Source organism: Carcharodon carcharias, chromosome 6 (genome assembly GCF_017639515.1).
Source record: "Carcharodon carcharias isolate sCarCar2 chromosome 6, sCarCar2.pri, whole genome shotgun sequence".
NCBI classification, from domain to species: Eukaryota; Metazoa; Chordata; class Chondrichthyes; order Lamniformes; family Lamnidae; genus Carcharodon; species Carcharodon carcharias.
In genome coordinates, this window is record NC_054472.1 from 194,542,910 (window position 1) to 194,564,233 (window position 21,324).

General features: G+C 45.5%; 1 protein-coding gene across 3 annotated transcripts in view; it reads left to right on the forward strand.

The window, feature by feature from the left end:
* Positions 1-21,324, forward strand: part of agap3 (ArfGAP with GTPase domain, ankyrin repeat and PH domain 3) — an 847,377-nt gene that overhangs the window by 755,390 nt on the left and 70,663 nt on the right. For all 3 annotated transcript variants that reach the window (XM_041189384.1, XM_041189385.1, XM_041189383.1), the window contains exons 12-14: positions 9,783-9,937; positions 13,895-13,985; positions 15,275-15,497. In XM_041189384.1, coding sequence (XP_041045318.1) covers positions 9,783-9,937; positions 13,895-13,985; positions 15,275-15,497 — 469 coding nt within the window. The remainder of the gene's footprint in view (positions 1-9,782; positions 9,938-13,894; positions 13,986-15,274; positions 15,498-21,324) is intronic.

The following is a 21,324-nucleotide window of genomic DNA, read 5'->3' on the forward strand; positions in this document are numbered from 1 at the left end:
CAAAACTAGGTGGGAATGTGAGTTGTGAGGAAGATGCAAAGATGCTTCAAGAGAATTTTGACAGGCTAAGTGAGTGGACAAGAACATGGCAGATGGAATATAATGTGGAAAAATGTGAAGTTATCCACTTTGGTAGGAAGAACAGAAATGCTGAGTTTTTCTTAATTGGTGAGATTAGGAAGTGTTCATGTCAAAGGGTCTTGGGTGTTCTTGTTCGTGAGTCTCTGAAAACTAGCATGCAACTGCAGCTGGCAATTAAGGGAGACAAATGGTACATTGGCCTTCATTGCAAGAGGATTTGAGTACAGGAGTAAAGATGTCTTGCTGCAACTGTATAGAGCCTTGGTGAGACCTCACCTGGAGTATTGTGTACCATTTGGTCACCTTATCTAAGGAAGGATGTATTTGCTAAAAAGGGAGTGCAGCAAAGGTTCACCAGACTGATCCCTGGGATGGCAGGATTGTCCTCTGAGGAGACTGGGCCTGTATCGATAGAGTTTAGAAGATACCTGCATGAGTGCAACTCCAACAACTCTCAAGAAGCTTGGCACCATCCAGAACAAAGCAGCCCACTTGATTGGCACCACATCCACAAACATTCACTCCCTCCACCACTGATGCACAGTAGCAGCAGTGTGTACCATCTATAAGATGCACTGCAGAAACACACCAGGGGTCCTTTATAGCACCTTCTAAACCCACGACCAGCCACACCTAGGAAGACAAGAGCAGCAGACACATGGGGACACCACCAACTGGATGTTCCCCTCCAAGTCACTCACCATCCTGACTTGGAAATATATCACCGTTCCTTCACTGTCGCTGGGTCAAAATCCTGGAACTCCCTCCCTAACAGCACGGTGGGTGTACCTACACCACATGGACTGCAGCGGTTCAAGAAGGCAGCTCACCACCACTTTCTCAAGGGCAATTAGGGATGGGCAATAAATGCTGGCCCAGCCAACAAAGCCCACATCCCATGAATGAGTAATAAAGAAAAAGAGAGGTAATCTCATTGAACAATACAAAATTCTTAGAGGGCTTGACAAGGAAGATGCAGAAAGGATCTTTTCCCTAGTTGTGGGGTGGGGTCTAGAACCAGGGTACACTGTCTCAGAATAAGGTGCAGGCCATTTAGGACTGAGATGCAGAGATATTCCTTCACTCAGAGGGTGGTAAATCTTTGGAATTCTCTATCCCAGAGGGCTGTGGAGGGCCAGTAATTGAGTATGTTCAAGACAGAGATCAATAGATTTCTAAATGTTAGATACATCAAGGAATCTGGGGATAGTGTGGGAAAATGACATTGCGGTTCAAGGGGCCAACTGGCCTACTCCTGCTTCCATTACCAATGTTCCTATCGTATTGAATGGTGGAGCAGGCTCGATGGGTCGCGTGGTCTACCCTGCTGCTAATTCTTGTGACCTTGTAACCCAGTCGCCAAAGGGAATCGTTTTCTACTCAAGCAAAATCAAAAGCTTTCTTTTGAATGAGATGTTAAACCGAGGGCACAGGTATAAAGTTATTGCAGGGTTTCCAGTGGGGTCTAATGCTGAACAGCCCACCTATCCAAGTGCTGACATCCAGGAGAAACTGGTGAGTGTGCAACAGGCTGTGACTAGAACCCACAGGGTAAAGTTATGCAGCTCAGTAGCTGGAGTGTGGAAGTAGACTGTACAGCCTGCTCTGCTATTCTGTACCATTATGGCTGATCTTGGGCCCGACTTTCCAGTCCACTCCACATACGCCTTGATTCCTTGAGAGACCAAAAATCTGTCTATCTCAGATTTAAATGTATTCAGTGATGGAGCATCCTCCACCTTCTAGCGTAAAGAATTCCAAAGATTCACAACCCTTCATTTTCAGGGACTACACAATGTATTCACAATACGCACACTATATATACACACTATTTAAACACATTATATATGCACACAATATGTACACACTGTCTAAACACACTATATATGCACACAATATGTACACACTGTTTAAACACACTATATATGCACACAATATATACACACTGTTTAAACATACTATATATGCACACAATATGTACACACTATTTAAACACACTATATATGCACACAATATATACACACTGTTTAAACACACTATATATGCACACAATATGTACACACTGTTTAAACACACTATATATGCACACAATATGTACACACTGTTTAAACACACTATATTTGCACACAATATGTACACACTGTTTAAACACACTATATTTGCACACAATATGTACACATTGTTTAAACACACTATATTTGCACACAATATGTACACATTGTTTAAACACTATATATGCATACAATATTTACACACTATTTAAACACACTATATGTACACACTGTTTAAACAAACTATATATGCACACAATATGTACACACTTTTTAAACACACTATATATGCACACAATATGTACACACTAAACACACTATATATGCATACAATATATACACACTATTTAAACACTATATATGCACATAATATGTACACATTGTTTAAACACACTACGTATGCACACAATAAATACACACTATTTAAACACACTATATGTACACACTGTTTAAACACACTATATATGCACACAATATGTACACACTTTTTAAACACACTATATATGCACACAATTTGTACACACTATTTAAACACACCATATATGCACACAATATGTACACACTATTTAAACACACTATATATGCACACAATATATACACACTATTTAACACTATATATGCACATAATATGTACACATTGTTTAAACACACTATATATGCACACAATATGTACAGGCTGTTTAAACACACTATATATGCACACAATATATACACACTATTTCAACACACTATATATACACACAATGTGTAAACACTGTTTAAACACACTGTTTAAACACACTATATATGCACACAATATGTACACACTGTTTAAACACACTATATATGCACACAATATGTACACACTGTTTAAACACACTGTATATGCACACAATATGTACACACTGTTTAAACACACTATATATGCACACAATATGTACACACTGTTTAAACACACTATATATGCACACAATATGTACACACTGTTTAAACACACTATATATGCACACAATATGTACACACTTTTTAAACACACTAAATATGCACATAATATGCACACATTGTTTAAACACACTATATATGCACACAATATGTACACATTGTTTAAACACACTATATATGCACACAATATGTACACACTGTTTAAACACACTATATATGCACACAATATGTACACACTGTTTAAACACACTATATATGCACACAATATGTACACATTCTTTAAACACACTATATATGCACACAATATGTACACACTGTTTAAACACACTATATATGCACACGATATGTACACACTGTTTAAACACACTATATATGCACACGATATGTACACACTATTTAAACACACTATATATGCACACGATATGTACACATTGTTTAAACACACTATATATGCACACGATATGTACACACTGTTTAAACACACTATATATGCACACAATATGTACACACTGTTTAAACACTATATATGCACACAATATGTACACATTGTTTAAACACACTATATATACACACAATATGTACACACTGTTTAAACACAGCAAAGGAGGAATTGTCCGGTCCCTTTGACGGCAGGCAAAAAGGCCAATAACCGGTTTTACATCGTCGTGAACCAGTTTGCGATCGCCCGCTCCACCCAGCAACGGCTGGCCACATTTCCTGCTGCCGCAGTTCAAGAACCTAATATCAAAACTTTAGCATCTCATTATAAGCCCTCCTCGCTGGAATCATCCCCTCATGCTCGATCATCTGGATCACGCTGACTTGTTTCACAACCGTACATAAGTGACGTGCACCTGGCGGGCTGCACTTCGCTTGGGACTTTGAGGTTTGTTTGCCCATCGTGCTTCAGGGAACACTCGTGGTTTTCAGTGCCAGGCTTCGCAGACAGCACCTCATCACTTTTAAGGGGCTCAGCAGGTCTCTACCTACCAGACCAGCCACAAGGCGGGGACGGCTTTTCAAGGGCTTGCTTGGGGAAAGGGGAGAAGTGGCCTCAGGCAAGGGAAGCCTCTGCAGGCGTGGGCTGTAGTGGAGAAGAGGGTGTGTGTGGGGGCACATGTTGATCTGTGCAAGTGGCCTCAAAATGGTGGGAGGCGAAGAGGCAGCCTCCAGAGGAGATGAGGCCAGATGGAGATGTGAGGGTGTGTGTGAGGGAGTGAGTGGTGATGCCCCTTGAGCTGGCAGTGAGTGAGATGCCAGTTATTATGTGATGGCCTTGTGAGTGTGTGAGTTTAGAGTGGTGAGATGGTTGCCTTGCCCTGGTGGCACAGATGAGATCATTCATCCCTTTTCTGCACTGGATGGGCAGCCTCTCATGTGCAGCATTGGCACTGACCACCTCTGGCACCGCCACCCAAGCCGGAGTGGTGAGACTAATGGGCCTTTTGTGGCCAGAGTGGTGGTGGAGGACATCGTGTCGGGCCTCCATGGGATCCAGAAGGCGTCCCAGGGATGGGTCACTGAATCAGGGGGCTGCAATCTTCTGGGCTTTTGGGGCCACGTCTTCACCGGAGCAGTCCTGGGCTGCAAGCATTGAGAAGTGTCTGCACGCAGCTGCAGTTTAAATATGGTGCCTGGCATTTGGAAGCGGCGAGATAACGGCGTGACGAACAAATCAAAGCCGCCCGCCATTGCGGCCGGAGAGTAAAAGGTCTTTTTTTTCACAGCCGCTGCTGCACTTATTGCAAACCTGGGATGATTCCACCCTGTATCCACACACTACATATAGACACTATATAAACACACTATATAAACACACTATATATACACACTATATAAACACGGGAAATTGGAATAGTAAGTGTACGTTAGATCACTTCTCTTCTGCAGACTCTCCCAGTGATAGGCAGCTCTGCCTCCTTTGACCTTTAGGAATCTTTCACCTTGGCAGCTTTCCTCTAGATTGCTGGAATCCTCACAATCCCCGTTGTCTCTGCACCTTCTCGTCATCTAAGGTTAGGCCTTATCCCTCCCTGGATCCCCAGGATGCTCCCTGCCCCAGAAGGACCTGCTCCATTCCTGGGATTCTCCCAATCCCGGGAAGACCAATCTCTCCCTGGATCGGTAGGATTCTCGCAGCACTAAGCGAGAGGTAGATGAAGTTATCAGTTTGAGTTGCTGAGCTGTGTGCTGCTAGCGATAATTTTTTAGCTGTTTGTCTTGTGTGGAGACAATTGGCCGACAGCGTACACAGCTCAGGGAATGAGGCATTATGCTAATGAGCATGGTATTTGCATAACCCTAATTAGGTAATTACTAATCCGTTTGCTATGAGATCAAGTATGTGTGGAGATGTATATTGTTATCATTCGCTATTCACTGGCTGCCTTTACTAATCAGACTCAAGGACCCAATTCCTTCTATTGGTGAACAGCCGTTTTTTGGGATAGATTGGCAGGGGTCAGGGTGTGGGATGGCGGGTGAGAAGAGAGTGAGTGGTTCAGTGTGATAATGTTTCTTTAAATCAGTGATGCCCATACCCGAAATTGACCAAGTAATTAAAGGTCCTCAGGCTGTACGAGACCATATTTTATTGTCTCTGTTTGCTCCTCCTTCCTGGGGTCACGGTGGCATATTTTACATGGGTCTTGCACACCCTCTTGTACCCTGTTCAAATGAACCTTAGACATCAATGATTTGGACAAGTGGGTAAAGGGAGCAGTGCCCGAATCAGACAACACAAAACAAGAGAACCAGTAAATCAAAATGATGCAGCAAGGGGATATTACTGAGACTCTAGAATAGAGAAACAGACTGTCAGGAGGAATGCAATGTTCATAAATTTGAGTTATTAAGTTCACAGGCCATCCTTGTTTGGAAATATATCACCGTTCCTTCACTGTCGCTGGGTCAAAATCCAGGAACTCCCTCCCTAACAGCACTGTGGGTGTACCTACACCACATGGACTGCAGCGGTTCAAGAAGGCAGCTCACCACCACCTTCTCAAGGGTAACTAGGGATGGGCAGTAAATGCTGGGTCCAGCTGGTGAAGCCCATATCCTGAGAATGAATTTTTTAAAAAATTGCAATTACGGAGACGTGGCTGCAGGACAACAAATATTGGGCCCTTAATATTGAGGGGTACATGACATTCAAGAAGTATAGGATGCTAGGTAAAGGTGGAGGGGTAGCGCTGTTAATCAAAGAGGGCATTGGTGCAATATTTAGAGATAACCTTGGTTCAGCAGATCAGGATGTAGAATCAGTTTGGGTGGAGATGAGGAATAGCAGGGAGAAAAGGTTATTAGTGGGAGTGGTTTACAGGGCCCCTAACAGTAGCCACAGTGTAAGATAAAGTATTCAAGAGAAAATATTGGGTGCTTGTGATAAAGGGACAGCAATAATCATGGGTGATTTTAATCTATACATAAACTGGAAAAATCAGGTTGGCAGTAGTAGCCTGGATGAGGAGTTCTTTGAATGCTCTTGAGATAGTTTCTTAGACCAGCATGTTCTGGAACCAACTAGAGAGCAGGTTATATTAGACTTGGTATTGCGTAACGTGACAGGATTAATTACTTCCCTCAGAGTAAAGGCACCCTGGGTAGCAGCATATGATTCAATTTTATATTCAGTTTGAAAGGGAGAAAAGTGGGTCTAAGACTAGTATCTTAAACTTAATAAGGGCAATTATGTGGGGTTGAAAGCTGAGCTAGCTGAAGTGAACTGGGAAACTAGGCTAGAGGATAGATCAATAGAGAAGCAGGGGCAGATATTTAAGGGGATATTTCAGAGTACTCAGAATAAGTGCATCCCTACTATAAAGAAAAATTCTAAGGGAAACCTAAGGAAAAAGCATACAACTCTGCAAAGACGAGCAGCTGTACAGATGGTTGGACAGAACATAAAGAACGGCAGAGAATGACTAAAAGGTTAATCAGGAGAAGGCAATTAGAGTATGAGAGGAAGCTAGCTAGAAATGTTAAAACGGATAGCAAGAGTTTCTACAGGTATTTAAAATGGAAAAGAGTAAGCAAAGTGAGTGTTGGCCCTCTAGAGAGTGACCGTGGGGAGTTCATGGTTGATAATAAGGAAATGGCGGAAGAATTGAACAAATATTTTGCTTCTGTGTTCACTATAGAGGATACAAAAAACACTCCAGTAATAGCTGCAAGTCAGAAGGTGAAAGGCAGAGAGGAACTTGGTGAAATTGAAACCACTAGGGAAACAGTACTGAACAAATTGATGGAGCTGGGGCCTGGCAAGTCTCCAGGTCTCAATGGACTACATCCTAGGGACTTAAAAGAGGTGGCTAATGAGGTAGTTGATGCACTGGTGTTAATTTTCCAAAATTTGCTAGATTCTGGAAAGGTTTAATCAGATTGGAAAGTAGTAAATATAACCCCTCTATTCAAGAAGAGAGGGAGGCAGAAACCAGGGAACTGTAGGCCAGATAGCTTGACATCTGTTTTGGGGAAGTTATTAGAATCGATCATTAAGGAGGTTATAGCTGGGCACTTAGCAGAGCTCAAGGCAATACGGAAGAGTCAGCATGGTTTTGTGAAAGGAAAATCATGTTTAACCAATTTACTGGAGTTTTTTGAAGGAGTCACAAGTGCAGGGGATAAAGGGGAGCCTGTAGACGTGCTGTACTTCGATTTCCAGAAGGTATTTGATAAGGTGCCACATCAAAGATTAAGACAGAAAATAAAAGTGCATGGTATAGGGAGTAACATATTAGCATGGATTGAAGATTGGCTGGCTGGCAGAAAGCAGAGAGTATGCATAAATGGGTCTTTTTCTGATTGGCAGGATGTGACGAGTGGAGTCCCACAGGGGTCTGTACTGGGGTTTCAGTTTTTTATGATTTACATCAATGACTTAGATAAGCGGTGTGAAGACATGGTAGCTAAATTCGTAGATGACACAAAGACAGGTAGGAAAGTATGTTATGAAGAGGACATGAGGTTGCAGATGGATATAGTTAGGTTGAGTGAGTGGGCAAAGATCGGCAAATGGAGTTGAATGTTGGAAAATGTACAGTTGTTCACTTTGGCAGGAAGAACAAAAAAGCAGAGTAGTACTTAAATGGAGAACGGCTGCATAATTCTGAGGTGCAGAGGGATCTAGGTGTTCTAGTACATGAGTCACACAAAGTTAGTATGCAGATACAGCAAGTAATTAAGAAGGCTAATGGAATGCTATGTTTTACTATGAGAGGGATTGAACATAAAAGTAAGGATGTTATGCTTCGGTTATACAGGGCATTGGTGAGACTGTACCTCGAATACAGTGTGCAGTTTTGCTCTCCTTATTTAATGAAGGATGTAAATGCATTGGAGGCGGTTCAGAGGAGGTTTACTAGATTGATACCTGGAATGAGTGGGTTGTCTTATGAGGAAAGGTTGGACAGTCTGGGCTTGTTTCCACTGGAGTTTAGAAGAGTGAGGGGTGATTTGATTGAAGTACACAAGATCCTGAACAGCCTTGACAAGGTGGATGTGGAAAGGATGTTTCCTCTTGTGGGTGAGTCCAGAACTAGAGGTCCCTGTTTTAAGATTAGGGGTCTCCTATTTAGGACAGAGATGAGGAGAAATTTTTTCTCTCAGAGGGTTCTGCGACTTTGGAATTCTCTGTCTCAGAAAGTGGTGGAGGCGGGGTCACTGAATATTTTTCATGCCGAGGTAGATAAATTCTTGTTAGGCACAGAATCAAAGGTTATTGGGGTTAGATGGGAATGTGGAAATGTAAACACAAGAAGATCAGCCATGGTCTTATTGAATGGCGCAGCAGACTCAAGGGTCCGAATAGTCTACTCCTGTTCCTATTTCTTATGTTCTTATGCACTTATGTTGTCAGTAAATCACAGTTGGAGCAATTTGGGGTTCCACACTATGGGAAGGATTTTGATGCATTAGAGGAGTTTCAGGAGGAAGGAGACCTGGATATAAGATTAAACGCGTGTGTTGTACATTTGGAAAGGACAGAACACTGAAGACAGGAAGAACGAGGGATTGTGAATTGTGCAACACCCATTACTGCTGTTGAAGTGGGGCCAGAGCCCACTCGACTATATAAAGGAGTCAGAAGAGGAAATCTCTGGGAATTCTGTGACCCAAGTGAGAGAGGGCTCATAGACACACGCTTTGTCGGTGATAGCCGTGTCTGGAGAACTTGGATGGAATATGGCTGCTCGTGAATGCAATTGGAGGATCAAAACAATTGGCTGGGAGTTGAGACACGCTGCATCAGAGGAGCCGAGTTGGAAAGACAGTGGCCGGGATTTTCCGGCCCCCCCACTGTCAGGATCTTCTGATTCCTCCGGAAGTCTTTTGGCTGGCCTGCCACATCATCCAGTGTTGGGTTGAATATTAGGGACTGGTACCAGACCCTAAAATTGCTAAAAGGGGAAGGAAAGCTCAGAGAGGCATAAAGTCATCCCCACCCCACCTGGTCAGGAACAAGATATTGAGTAACTGGTTAGATCCTGTCCTTTCCTGGAATCACTGAGACAGGGTAAAGCTCCTTCTACACTATCCCAATCAAACATTCCCAGAATAAGTACAGCACGGGGTTAGATACAGAGTAAAGTGCCCTGAGCTGGTAATGATGAGGTGCAGTGAGTGGGTGCTTTGTTGGATTGGGGGTGAGGTAATCAAGGTCCTGAACTCTCTTGTTGTGTCGACGCCGATTCTGACTGTCCCACTCTCTCACTTTTTATCTTACAGATGGTGAAGAATCCTATGAGTTTGTGATTGTGTCGCTAACTGGGCAAACTTGGCATTTTGAGGCCTCGAACTCTGATGAGAGAGAATCATGGGTGCTAGCGATTGAGAGTCAGATCTTTGCCAGTCTACAGTCATGTGAAAGCAGCAAAAATAAGGTGAGACTGTACACAAGAGCGCGAGAGCTCCCTGTTAAATTTGGTGAGAAGGAAACCGACTAGACTGACATGTTTCCATCCCTGCATGCTGGGAGCTCAGGTACATGAGAGGATCAGTGTGAGTGTACTACTGTGTCCAGGCATTGCTTCCCTTCTGAAGGTTGGACACCCTGTGCCGGCCCATGACTCTCAAGTGGTTGACCGACTGCAGCTTTCCCTGTGCCCTGCGGTTACATAGTTCCTGAAACTTTGGTGTGAGTGACCTCAAGCCCTCAAGTGAGTGGCCACCTTTTGTCAGTCGGATTAACTACCCTTAGCTCCCCCTCTTCTCTGTTTTCTGATTTGTAAACAGTTTGGTGTCAGTTCTGAATAACCTCCTTACAGATACAACCAGCAGGATTGAGTGTCACACTGCCCTGGAATTGGAGTTTGCAGGTCACTGAGTAAGCATCACACCAGCTCCAGTAATGGAGATTATCCGGTTAATGTGTACCGATTGCTGTTTACTCACTCTCCTGTAATGGAGATACCCAGTTCATGATAACTCTCGCTTTCCAGCACACATCAAGGCTGATCCACTCTGAGTGAACTGCATTCTCTGCTTCTGGCAGCTGCTGCCCCCTGTCTGTCAGAACCAGTCTGAGCCTGGCTCAGGTACAGTGTGTTCACAGGTAGTATTATTACAGGTGACAGGCCACTGATGTACAGAGGTCTTTGTCAGACAGTGATAAAGAGCTTAATTTTAATATCCTTTTATGCATGCAGCAATGGCTGTTGTGAAAAAAATAGAAAAAGTCTCTCCAGATAATACACTGCCTGTGCTGAAACATGAGCAACAAAAACTAATACCAAGGACGTCAGGGACAAGAGCAATCTTCAGCCAGAAGTGCCGAGTGGATGATCCATCTTGGCCTCTGGAGAAGGCCCACAGCATCACAGATGCCAGTCTTCATCCAATTCGATTCAGTCCACGTGATATCAAGAAACAGCTGGAGGCACTGGATACTGCAAAGGCTATGGACCCTGACAATATTCTGACAATAGTACTTGCCGTGCCCCTAGCCAAGCTGTTCCAGTACAGCTACAACACTGGCATCTACCCGGCTATGTGGAAAATTGCCCAGGTATGTTCTGTACACAAAAAGCAGAACAAATCCAACCCGGCCAATTACCGCCCCATCAGTCTACTCTCCATCATCAGCAAGTTAATGTAAAGCATCACTTATTCAGCAGTAACCTGCTCACTGACACCTAGTTTGGGTTCTGCCAGGGTCACTCAGCTCCTGACCTCATTTCAGCCTTGGTTCAAATATGGACAAAAGAGCTGAACTCAAGAGGTGAGGTGAGAGTGACTGCTCTTGACATCAAGAGAGCATTTGACCAAGTGAGGCATCGAGGAACTCCAGCAAAACTGGAGTTAATGGGAATCAGGGGAAAAACTCACCACTGGCTGGGGTCATACCGAGCACAAAGGAAGATGGTTGTGGTTGTTGGAGGTCAGTCATCTCAGCTCCAGAACATCACTGCAGGAGTTCCTCAGGGTAGTGTCCTTGGCCCAACCATCTTCAACTGCTTCCTCAATGACCTTCCTTCCATCATAAGGTCAGAAGTGGGGATGTTCACTGATGATTGCACAATGTTCAGCACCATTCGCGACTCCTCAGATACTGAAGCAGTCCATGTCCAAATGCAGCAAGACCTGGACAATATCCAGTCTTGGACTGATAAGTGGCAAATAATATTTGTGACACACAAGTGTCAGGCGATGACCATCTCCAACATGAGAGAATCTAACCATCGCCCCTTGACATTCAATGGCATTACCATCACTGAATCCCCCACTATCATCATCCTGTGGGTTACCATTGACCAGAAACTGAACTGGACCAGCCATATAAATACTGTGGCTACAAGAGCAGATCAGAGGCTGGGAATCCTGCGGACAGTAACTCACCTTATCGTTCCCCAACTGCAAGGTACAAGTCAGGAGTGTGGTGAAATAATCCCCACTTGCCTGGATGAGTGCAGCTCCCACAACACTCAAGAAGCTCAACATCAGCCAGGGTAAAGCAGCTGCCTTGATTGCCACCCCATCTCCCACTTTCAACCTTCACTCCCTCCACAATCGAAACACAGTAGCAACAGTGTGTGCCATCTACAAGATGCACTGCACCAACTCATCAAGCACCTTCCAAACCTGCGAACTCCACCACCTAGAAGGACAAGGGCAGCAGATAGATGGGAACACCACCACCTACAAGTTCCCCTCCAAGTCACTCACCATTCTGACTGAAATATATCACTGTTCCTTCACTGTCGTTGTGTCAAACTCCTGGAACTCCCTTCTTAACAGCACCGGATGTACCTACTGCAGTGGTTCAAGAAGGCAGCTCACCACCACCTTCTCAAGGGCAACTAGGGATGGGCAATAAATGCTGCTCTAGCCAGCGAAGCCCACATCCTATGAAAGAATAAGAAAGGAAAGGAGATGCATTACACCCAAAAATAACAAGTGGTGGAATAAATTAGCTGGGAAGAACATTGCAAATAGGATGAGACAGTCAGATTTGTTTCTGAAGAGAGAAAGCATTGAGGGATATGCGGTGTGGTAGAGTTAAGGGATATGGGGTGTGGGTGGTGTTGAGGGATATGGGGACAAGGTGGTGTTTAGAGAATCATACAGTCATTTACGGCATAGAAGGAGACCATTTGGCCCATCAAGTCCATGCTGGCTCTCTATGGAGCAATCCAGTCAGTTCCATTTTGATCTTGCATGTTTATCTGCCTTAGATCTGTCTATTAACAAATATGATCTTGGTCTGAGAGCCCATAACTGATGCCTCACCCAAATGACCAATTTACAATTCTCATTCCAGATTATTGTTGTCACCATCACTTCTATAATTAGCTCCTGCCGCTTCCCATCTTTCAACTTATTCCTTTCCACCTGTCAGCTTGGCTCAGTGGGTAGCACTCATGCCTCTAAGTCAGGAGGTTGCAAGTTCAAATCCCAATGCAGTGAGCTGAGCATATTTAATTTAGGCTGATGCTCCAGCAGAGTACTGCATTGCCAGGAGTGCATTTTCTTTAATGCCGTATTAAACTGAGGCCCCATCTATCCTCACAGGTGGATGTAAAAGATCCCATGGCACTATTCAAAAAACAGGGAAGCTCTTTCAAACTCCTGGTCATTATTTATCCTCAATCAACAGCAACAAAAAAAAAGTCAATTTTAACGTAATTATGGAAAAGGATAAAGATTAAACATGAGTTAAAGTTCTAAATTGAGGCAAGGCCAATTTTACTAAGCTGAGAAGTGATTTAGTAAGTGTGGACTGGAAACAGCTTCTTGAAGGTAAATCAGTGTCAGAGCAGTGGGAGACAATCACAGGGGAGATTCAAGGAGTTCAGGGTAAACATGTTCCCACAAAGAAAAAGGGTGCGATGGCCAAATCTAACGCCCCCTGGATGTCACGGAGATTACAGAGCAAGAGGCAGAAAAGGAAAGCTTATATCAGACACTGAGAGCTCAACACTACAGGAAGCCGAGAGGAGTATAGAAAGAGGAGGGGTGAAATCAACAAGGAAATTCGGAAATCAGTGAGAGGGCATGAAAGAATATTGGCAAAAATCAAGGAGAACCCAAAGATGTTTTATCAATACATTAAGAGTAAGAGAATAACTAAGGAAAGAGTAGGGCCCATAAAAGACCATAAAGGTCACCTGTGTGTAGAGGCAGAGGAAGTGGGTATGGTTCTTAATGAATACTTTATAGGGAGTGGATGGGGGTTGAGGGATATGGGGAGTGGGTGATGTTGAGAGGAGGACTGGGTGGGATTGATGTTTGTAAAAAGGTTGGGATTTTGGATGGAATGCTCCTGCTGCTGCTGGACTTGCTCTTAAATGAAAACAGTCACTATCCTGATTAAATTACATCTCTTCTCTGTTTGGTTTTAGTCCCGATTGGGAAGCCAGAGCGATGCTATCGCTATCCAGTCAATCCGGAACATGCGAGGGAATGGTTTTTGTGTTGACTGTGATACGCCAAGTGAGTATTCTGCAGGACGGTGCAGAGTCCCACATTACAGGACAGTGCAGAGTCCCACGTTACAGGACAGTGCAGAGTCCCACATTGCAGGACAGTGCAGAGTCCCACATTACAGGACAGTGCAGAGTCCCACATTACAGGACAGTGCAGAGTCCCACGTTACAGGACAGTGCAGAGTCCCACATTACAGGACGGTGCAGAGTCCCACATTACAGGACGGTGCAGAGTCCCACATTACAGGACGTTGCAGAGTCCCACGTTACAGGACGGTGCAGAGTCCCACGTTACAGGACGGTGCAGAGTCCCACGTTACAGGACGGTGCAGAGTCCCACGTTACAGGACGGTGCAGAGTCCCACGTTACAGGACGGTGCAGAGTCCCACGTTACAGGACGGTGCAGAGTCCCACGTTACAGGACGGTGCAGAGTCCCACATTACAGGACGGTGCAGAGTCCCACATTACAGGACGGTGCAGAGTCCCACATTACAGGACGGTGCAGGGTCCCACATTACAGGACGGTGCAGGGTCCCACATTACAGGACGGTGCAGAGTCCCACATTACAGGACGTTGCAGAGTCCCACACTACAGGACGGTGCCGAGTCCCACAGTGCAGGACGGTGCCGAGTCCCACAGTGCAGGACGGTGCAGAGTCCCACATTACAGGACGGTGCAGAGTCCCACAGTGCAGGACGGTGCAGAGTCCCACAGTGCAGGATGGTAATGAGGCCTCAGAGCAGGACCGTAATGGGACCCACGGTACAGGAGTGTAATGAGGCCCATGGCGCTGGATTGTAATGAGACCCACGGCGCAGGACTCTAATGACAGCCACAGTGCAGGACTGTAATGGAAGGCACAGCACAGGACTAATAGATGGTCCATTTAGAGAAGGTGTTGGGATTGCCCAGTTTACTGAGGTAATAGTTGGATTTCCAGCAATCGCAGTTTTTTGTTTTTATTACTGAGGTAACAGTTTGGATGCTGCAGGAATCAGTGGGACTCAGTCTAGATCCCCAGGTCTAGATGTCGAGGGCAGATTGAAGCCCTGTGTATGGCCCTTCCTCAAACCAGAGTGTAAAGGTCCAGTGCTGAAGAGGTTGATTGCAGCTCACCTCATGCCCAGTGCCCCCTGCTCCCAATCGGTTGTGACATTCATGGTTTCAGCCAGGCTGTGAATCCCCAGGCGGCTGTTTGATGAGATTTCCCTCGCTTACAGCACTGATAGAGGCAGCTTTCTTGCTCTGATTTTGAATGTGCGTGATATGCTAATGTCTCCACACTTTTCGCAGATCCTGACTGGGCGAGCTTGAACCTTGGAGCCCTAATCTGCATAGAATGTTCTGGCATCCACCGGAATCTGGGTACGCACCTGTCGCGGGTACGCTCCCTCGACTTGGACGACTGGCCTGTTGAACTCATCATGGTGATGACAGGAATCGGGAACGCCATGGCCAACAGTGTGTGGGAGGACTCCATGCAGGGACTGACTAAACCCAACCAGGACAGCAGCAGGTACAGCGCAGGACCCATGCAGCACAGGCGCACTCTGGATCCCAGCAACACAGGCAGACACAGAACCCATGTAGCATAGGCAGACACAGGACTTGTGTAGCACAGGCAGAAACAAGACCCCTACAGCACAGACAGACTCCAGACCCCCACAGCACAGGCAGACACAAGACCTGTGTAGCACAGGCATGCGCAGGACCCCTACCACGTAGGCAGACACAGGACCCTTACAGCACAGGCAGACACAGGACCCACGTAGCACAGGCAGACACAGGACCCCAGCAGCACAGGCAGACGCAAGACCCATGTATCACAGGCAGACATAAGACCCATGTAGCACAGGCAGACGTAAGACCCATGTAGCACAGGCAGACATAAGACCTGTGTAGCACAGACTGACACATGACCCCTACAGCACAGGCAGGTACAGGACCCCTACAACCCAGGCAGACATAGGACCCGTACAACACAGGCAGACACAAGACCCATGTAGCACAGAAAGGCAAAGGACCCCTACAACACAGGTGGACAAAGGACCTGTGTAGCACAGACAGGCACAAGACCCGTGTAGCACAGGCAGATACAGGACCTCTGCAGCACAGGTAGACACAGGGCCCATGTAGCACAGGCAGATACAGGACCCCTGCAGCACAGACAGATGCAGGACCCCTACTGTACAGGCAGACACAAGACCCGTGCAACACAGGCAGACACCATACCCGTGTAGCACAAGCAGACACAGGACCCATGGAGCACAGGCAGACACAGGACCCATGTAGCACAGGCAGACACAGGACCCCTACAACACAGACCCACACTTAGCCATGCAGCAGACGCGCACACATTACTCATGCAGTGGTTCTGACCCTAGTTTGGTGAACCACAGACTATGGGTTCAAACCCCACTGTGCCAAATCATAAAGCTGACATTTGTGGCACCTGGAAAAATCACCATGAAAACTGCTGGATTGTTGTAAAAAGCCACCGATGTCCTTCGGGGAGGGGAACCTGCTGTCTCCACCCAGTCTGGACCTACATGTGACTCCAGTCCCACACTGATCGACTAAGCATAACATGGAATGAGCTATAATTACATCCTTGCCCCAGTGTTGCCTGTATTTAATGTTTCTCAGTCAGTTTTGCAGCAAAACCTCCTGAATTTGTCTGGGAGTGAAGAATGATGTGTGCCTGAGGGTCATCTGTGATCAACATGTGTCAATGTTAGTAAGCGTGCACTGAGAGTTCAGAAAGGGGAGGCTTCTAATGGTTATGTGCAGGACCATGTGCCTTTCCCAGATAACGATGAGTGTTTGGAGAGGGGGGCTACCTTTTCTCACCAGAAGAGTTTTAACAAGGTCATTTATACAGATGCAAAGGGACAGGTGTAGGTCGTTCATTAATAAGTTTGCAGATGACACTAAGATTGGCCGGGTGGTTAAACATGAGGTTGAGTGTCTTGGGCTAGCTTGGCCTAAATAGCCAAGTGGTTATGGAACTGGGTTTGTAACCCCAAGATCAAGAGTTCAAATCTCACAATGGCAAACTATGAAACAATGTAACTTCATCTGAAACAGATGGAAACAGGTTTACTCAAAAGAGTATCAAGAGTTCAATTTAAAAGATTATCAAGAGTTCAGGGCTTGGCCTAAATAGCCAAGTGGTTATGGTACTGGGTTTGTAACCCCATGATCAAGAGTTCAAATCTCACAATGGCAAACTATGAAACAATGTAACTTCATCTGAAACAGATGGAAACGTGTTTGTACTCGAAAGAGTTACAGGAACTTATAGACAGGATGGTTAAATGGGCAGATAAGTGGCAGATGGAATTTAACCCTGAAAAGTGTGAGGTGATACACTTTGGAAGGAGTAATTTGACAAGGAAGTATTCAATGAACGGCATGACACCAGGAAGTTCTGAGGAATAAAGGGACCTTGGTGTGTGTGTCCATAGATCTCTGAAGGCAGAGGGGCATGTTAGTGGGGTGGTGAAAAAGGCATATGGGACACTTGCCTTTATCAATCGAGGCATAGATTACAAAAGTAGGGAGGTCATGTTGGAGTTGTATAGAACCTTGGTGAGGCCACAGCTGGAGTACTGTGTACAGTTCTGGTCGCCACATTATAGGAAGGATGTGATTGCACTGGAGGGGGTGCAGAGGAGATTCACCAGGATGTTGCCTGGGATGAAACATTTAAGTTATGAAGAGAGGTTGGATAGACTTGGTTTGTTTTTGTTGGAGCAGAGAAGACTGAGGGGTGACCTGATCGAGGTGTATAAGATTATGAGGGGCATGGACAGGGTGGATAGGGAGCAGCTGTTCCCCTTAGTTGAAGGGTCAGTCACAAGGAGACATAAGTTCAAGGTGAGGGGCAGGAGGTTTAGGGGGATGTGAGGAAAAGCTTTTTTCCCCAGAGGGTGGTGATGATCTGGAATGCACTGCCTGGGAGGGTGGTGGAGGTGGGTTGTCTCACATCCTTTAAAAAGTACCTGGATGTGCACTTGGCACATCATAACATTCAAGGCCAAAGGCCAAGTGCTGGGAAATGGGATTAAGTAGGTAGGACAGGTGTTTCTTACATGTTGGTGCAGACTTGATGGGCCGAAGGTCCTCTTCTGCACTGTGATTCTGAGATTCAGCCCTTTGGGCCCGTTCTGTCAAGATACCGGGTCAATGCAGTGAGGTATTGGTGGAAACGCATCCGTCAAGTGACTATAATAGAGCTCAAGCCTTGCACTGGGACTGTTGGTTTGGGATTCTAACACTGCACTGCTGTAGCTACTTTTATGTGTCTGCCTTAGAGCTAATGAGATAGTATTGCACTGTGCTGTGTACTGTTGGTATCTGACATCTCAGTCACCTGTCCACCAAATGCTATTCCTGTTGGATGAAATGGAATCACAGTTGGTGACCAGTTAATTGGAAAGAGGGACATCAATGGACTTTATTTTCTTTCCTCTCTTGTACATTTCTTTCTTTCAGAAAAACGCTAAACTAAATCTTTTACTACCTTCTAAGTTCGACATAAGATATCCCACGGTGCTATTTTGAAGAAGATTGGCGAGTTCCCTCTGGTTCTTGGGCCAATATTTATTCTTCAAACAGCTTCACTAAAGCAGATTAACCAGCCCTTATCACATGGTTGAAGTTGCTGCCTGGAAACTGGCGGCTGTGTTTCCTACATTACAACAGTGATTACACTTCAAAAAGTGACCCATTGGCTGTAAAGCACTTTGGGAAGTCCTGAGGTTGTGAAAGGTTCTATATAAATGCAGATCTTTCTTTACTACTGTCCTTCTCATTAAATGCAACTCAATATTTGTGGAACGCAGTGAGTGGTGTTCCTGCTCAATACAGTGACCAAAACCCTCAGGAGTTACTGCTGCTGACCCTGACAATCCACTGAAATAAGGAGATTGCTGGGAGCAGCTACACCACAGTCCATGGGGAGGCGATGGCAGAGTGCTATTGTCACTGGACGAGTGATGTTCAAATCCCGACATGGCAGATGGTGGAATTTAAATTTAAAAAAAAACTCTGCAATTAAAACCATTGTTGTAAAAACCCATCTGGTTCACTAATGCCCTTTAGGGAAGGAAATCTACTGGTCCTTACCTGGTCTGGCCTACATGTGACTCCAGACCCACAGCAACGTGGTTGACTCTTAACAGCCCCCTGAACACCCACATCCCATGAATGAATAATAAAAAAAAACATGGACTACAGCAATCCGACTTTCACAACCTTCTCAAGGCAATTAGGAGTGGGCAATAAAATGCCAGCCTTGCCAGCATGCCCAGAGTCTGAGGATAGATTTAAAAAATGTAAGATTAATCCTATCCCAGCAAACTGGAGGTGTCTGTACCCATGGAGTTAATCATCACCAGTACCTGGGGTGTCTGAGGGACTGTTTGCTGGTTTTTCTCATATTGTTTTATTTAAACCTCAGTAACTGCCATTCTGAGTGGGTGATCCTATTCATCTTGTCTGCAGGTAATCAATAGAGATAATTCTTTGAATGAAGATGCCTTAGGGACTCTGCAGCCTTTCTCCAAAGTCTGTGTAACCATTGCACTGCTGCAGATTTCTGCTTAGGGCTGGTTTGAAGTGCTGGAGGGCTGGTACCAACACTAGTTATCTCCAGCAGTGAACTTCTCCTGACACCTCTCTGCATTTTACCCACATTCATTGCATCAAGATGGCCATTAACAGTTCATTGCTCTTTCTCAACATACTCAGGATGAAAGATGGTCAAAACAAAAAGGGAAGTGGTTTCAGCCCTACGACCCTCAATCTCACCTACCCACCTCCTGTCCATATCCCTCAATCTCACCTACCCACCTCCTCTCCATATCCCTCAATCTCACCTACCCACCTCCTGTCCATATCCCTCAATCTCACCTACCCACCTCCTTTCCATATCCCTCAATCTCACCTACCCACCTCCTGTCCATATCCCTCAATCTCACCTACCCACCTCCTGTCCATATCCCTCAATCTCACCTACCCACCTCCTCGCCACATCCCTCAATCCCAACTACCCACCTCCTCTCCATATCCCTCAATCTCACCTACCTACCTCCTATCCATTTCCCTCAATCCCACCTACCCACCTCCTCCCCATATCCCTCAATCCCACATACCCACCTCCTCTCCATATCCCACCTCCTCCCCATATCCCTCAATCCCACACACCCACCTCCTCTCCATATCCCACCTCCTATCTATATCCCTCAATCCCACCTCCCCCCATATCTCCCAACTCTAACTACTCACCCACCCTAACCCATTTCTGGCTGTTCTCTCTTTCTCCCAGTCACACCCTATCCCACTGTCCTATTTTAAAGCACATTATAACCCTTGATTTCCTTCCCAGCAGCACCTCCAGACCCATCACTCTCCCCAAACATGTACAGTCCCTGTGAAGGAGAGCCTACACATTCAGACAGATTCACATCTTTCATGCATGAAAGATACCCATACCCTTCATACTCTAAATCACAGAGCCCTGCTTGCACACTCACTGATTCGGAAAGCGATCTTTGCACACTTGCAGAAACAGAAAGTGATCCTAGCACACTCGCTGAATCGGAGAATGATCCTCTCACACTCACCGAATCAGAGCGTGATCCTCGCACACTCGCCGAATCAGAGCATGATCCTCGCACACTCACCGAATCAGAGCATGATCCTCGCACACTCGCCGAATCAGAGCATGATCCTCGCACACTTGCTGAATCAGAGTGATGCTCTCACACTTGCTGAATTGGAGTGAGCCTTGCACATTTGATGAAACAGGGAGTGATCCTCACACACATGCTGAATCAGAGAGTGATGCTCACACATTTGCTGAATTGGAGAGTGAACCTCGCATGCTCACTGAATCAGAGATCCTCACACACTCACTGAATCAGAGAGATCCCCTCACACACTCACTGAATCAGAGAGATCCTCACACACTCACTGAATCAGAGAGATCCTCACACACTCACTGAATCAGAGAGATATCCTCACACACTCAATGAATCAGAGAGATCCCCTCACACACTCACTGAATCAGAGAGATCCTCACACACTCACTGAATCAGAGAGATCCTCACACACTCACTGAATCAGAGAGATCCCCTCACACACTCACTGAATCAGAGAGATCCTCACACACTCACTGAATCAGAGAGATCCTCACACACTCACTGAATCAGAGAGATCCTCACACACTCACTGAATCAGAGAGATCCTCACACACTCACTGAATCAGAGAGATCCTCACACACTCACTGAATCAGAGAGATCCTCACACACTCACTGAATCAGAGAGATCCCCTCAC